The 3,444-nt window shown below is 31.6% G+C and overlaps 1 protein-coding gene across 1 annotated transcript; it reads left to right on the forward strand.

Moving 5' to 3' along the window:
• The first annotated feature begins 326 nt into the window (after positions 1-326).
• Positions 327-3,187, forward strand: LOC143534712 (ras-related protein RABA1f-like). The gene is made up of 2 exons (XM_077029140.1): positions 327-547; positions 2,614-3,187. The coding sequence occupies exons 1-2, from the start codon at positions 327-329 to the stop codon at positions 3,038-3,040; spliced, it is 648 nt and encodes a 215-aa protein (XP_076885255.1). The 3' UTR covers positions 3,041-3,187.
• The last annotated feature ends 257 nt before the right edge of the window (positions 3,188-3,444 follow it).

Consider the following 3,444-nt stretch of genomic DNA (forward strand, 5'->3'; position numbering starts at 1 on the left):
CCGTCATGTTATCCGAAATGAAAGTTTTTTTATTGTTTAAAAATGAGTCGAGTTTCGGATGTGAAAATAACGAATGTTACATGTGCCAAAATCGATTATCCCAAGACTCCAATATAAGCTCGTAACTAGTCCCACGGAATAATTTATCATTTTGGGGATTAATTGAAAAGCATGTTAAGTGGAAAATGCGTGTATTTAGTAAAAAAAGAAATCTTGATTTGATTTCGAAAAGCATCCCCGTCCCTCTCTCTCTCTCTTGAATCTTGTCGACCAGATTTTGGTGATAAACCCTAAAACCAATATAATCAAAATCATAATTGAATATCATGGCGGCTTACAGAGCCGATGACGACTACGATTACCTCTTCAAGCTGGTTCTAATCGGCGACTCCGGTGTCGGCAAATCCAATCTCCTCTCCAGATTCGCCAAGAACGAGTTCAATCTCGAGTCAAAGTCAACCATCGGTGTTGAATTCGCCACCAGAAGTATCCGTCTTGATGATAAGATTGTCAAGGCTCAGATTTGGGATACTGCTGGCCAGGAAAGGTATTATTATTATTATTTTAGATCTGGCTTTCGGATATTATTTTAGGCTTTATTCAACTAAACTGTTTTGAATTTGTGTGCTTAAATTCGGATCTATTGTTGAAATGACGGTAGTTTTCTTATTATTTGGGATTATGCAATTTGAAATTTGCTATAGACAAATTTATGGCGAGTTGGATTTAATTATCCAAACTGTTGCGTATTTGTTGCTAATAATCTGATTAATGACACTCTTAAGTGACATAATAATTATAGAAGATGTAGACTTAATTTTCACTTGATTTCGATCACAACAATGATTATGAATGAAATGAGGAAACAAGCGGAACCGAACAGAACAAGGCATTGGTCATGTTCGTTCGTTAAGCTTTAATTGGACAAGTGAACGGTTTACGAACATTAAGGAAATGAACTTGTTCGTAAAAGGTTCACAAACACCTAATCGAACGAATACAAATGAACACAAACAATATTTTATTTGAACTGGCTAAACGATAATGGTCAGTGCCAACAATTCGATAATGATCCGGCTACGAGTTTACATATTTATATTTATGAGTGTAGATATGATAGAAAACTGAATTTGTGTAGAAACGATGAGAATAGATCCTGGCCTTTTAAAAATTTTAAAAGATTGACGACATCTCATTAATCACAATTAGTGTTTGACTAGTTAGATTTAAGGGTATTTTTGGAACCATGTTCTTTTATAAAATGAAACCATCTCCAAATTCTTTCAATTAATTCTAGTCAAACGTTTGCTTTATTTAAAATATTGAACGACTTTTAAATTTATATTTTTAAATTTAGCTTTAACAATAGATATAAAAATAAAGATATTTTGAATAATAGCAGATAAAAAAGAGTTATAAAAAACAATTAAAATAGTACAAACTAAAACAACACATTACAAAAATAGTGTTATCTTTTATAACAACACATACAGAAAATATTGTATTTAAATACACATACTTAAACAACACATTAAGAATCTAGTACTATTTTTATATAATAGTACATACAAAAAACGAATAAAAAATAGTATTATTTCTTAACAGCACATTCTAAAACAATGCATTACAAAAATAATGCTATTTTTTAAATAAACATACAAAAACAAATAAAAAATTAGTATTATTTTTTATAACAACACATTACACAAATAGTGCAGTTTTTTGTTAATAGCACATACAAAAATAAATAAAAAAATAGTGTTATTTTTCTATAACAATACATTACAAAAATTGTACTACTTTTTATAATAGTGTTATAAATTATGGCCCAGACATACTATTACAACATAGTACAAAAATAGTGCTGCTTTTTATAATAGCACATACAGAAACACATACAAAAATTAGTTTTATTTTTTATAAGTGCTGTTAAAAAGGCTGTTATAAAAAAATATTTGATTATATAAATGTGGGTAGCATGAACTTAGGAATTACCAAAACAATAATATTTATCTGTTATCATTTTAACATTTTACCCTTCATGCCCACTAAGCAATTAATCCATATGACACAATTGTATTGGTTCTTATCATTCTCACAAGAAAAACTATATCTATCTGACCCCCCCCTCCTCTTATATGTTTAGTTACTTATAAATATAAATTAATTACATATTTCTCATATATATTTTTGTATGCAGTTAGTAATATTGCCTAAATCTATATGATAAGATTAGAAAAGTCATTTGACAATATAAAAAATAACCTTTAATGAACAAACGTAAACAAATAAACTTTTATGAATATAAACAGAAGTTAACGAATGAAAACGAACACATTATCTAACGTTCACAAACACCATTGACTGTCCTCTGTTCGTGTTTGCTCATTTGGTTAATCGAATGGAGTTCCTTGTTCATGTTCGTTTATTTATTAAACGTACAGACATAAAAGAACTTCTCGCTGAACGGTTCACGGACAGTTAGCTGAACGTTCGATTTATTTACAGCCTTAGCTGCTGAGATTGCCCTTGGCAAATAAACTGAAAGTTAGGAGTGTATAGTAATTTGGATTATTATCAATGATTTTAATGAAACTGCACTATGATCTTAAGGTACCGCGCGATCACAAGCGCATACTATCGAGGAGCCGTCGGGGCACTACTAGTATACGACACGTCACGCCATGTCACCTTCGAGAACGTCGAGAGGTGGTTAAAAGAGCTTCGCGATCACACCGACCCCAACATTGTGATAATGTTAGTAGGTAACAAAGCTGACCTACGCCACTTGCGTGCAGTCCCCACCGAGGAGGCGAAAACTTTTGCAGAAAAAGAAAAAACATACTTTATGGAAACATCAGCTCTTGAGGCATTAAATGTTGAAACCGCGTTTACAGAGGTTTTAACACAAATACACAATGTGGTAAGCAGAAAAGCACTTGAAGCAGGTGATGATCCTTCAGCTTTGCCTAAAGGTCAAACTATTAATGTTGGATCAAAGGATGATGCTGGCAAGAAAGTTGGTTGTTGTTCTGCTTAAGGATGTGGTAAGCTTTATTCGAGTACGTATGCTTTAGTACTTTACTTTAAATTATTTGTGTTTTTTTCTTCTATTTTGTTTTAAATGATTAGTTTTGCATGTAGGATTTAAGACAATTTTCTTTGAGTACATTTGAATATTTGATCATGCTCGGTGTATAAGACTGTTAACATATGTGATTTCTATGATTCTTTTTGTAATATTCAGGAGTTTCTTACTTTGACGTTTATGGAGTCGATAAAACCGCTTCACTGTCTGTTCATGTATTTGCTTTCTGTCTATACGAGTAATGGTAATTGGTAAATTGCCATTAACTTTTGTTTTAAAAGTTTTAATGTGGAAAAATTTCCAGGAGTTTGGATTTTGTCTTACAACTACTTTTGACATGTGGTGTTTCAAAGACG

This window comes from Bidens hawaiensis, unplaced genomic scaffold (assembly GCF_021521415.1).
Source record: "Bidens hawaiensis isolate Kalapana, Puna unplaced genomic scaffold, B.hawaiensis_p1.1 tig00010301_1, whole genome shotgun sequence".
In the NCBI taxonomy this organism is placed as follows: Eukaryota; Viridiplantae; Streptophyta; class Magnoliopsida; order Asterales; family Asteraceae; genus Bidens; species Bidens hawaiensis.

What these genes read in the sequence shown, in the direction of transcription:
- LOC143534712 (XM_077029140.1), top strand. Translation starts at nt 327, where the DNA reads ATGGCGGCTTACAGAGCCGATGACGACTACGATTACCTCTTCAAGCTG. An exon ending in GATACTGCTGGCCAGGAAAG is followed by an intron (nt 548 to 2,613) that starts GTATTATTATTA and finishes TATGATCTTAAG; the next exon opens with GTACCGCGCGATCACAAGCG.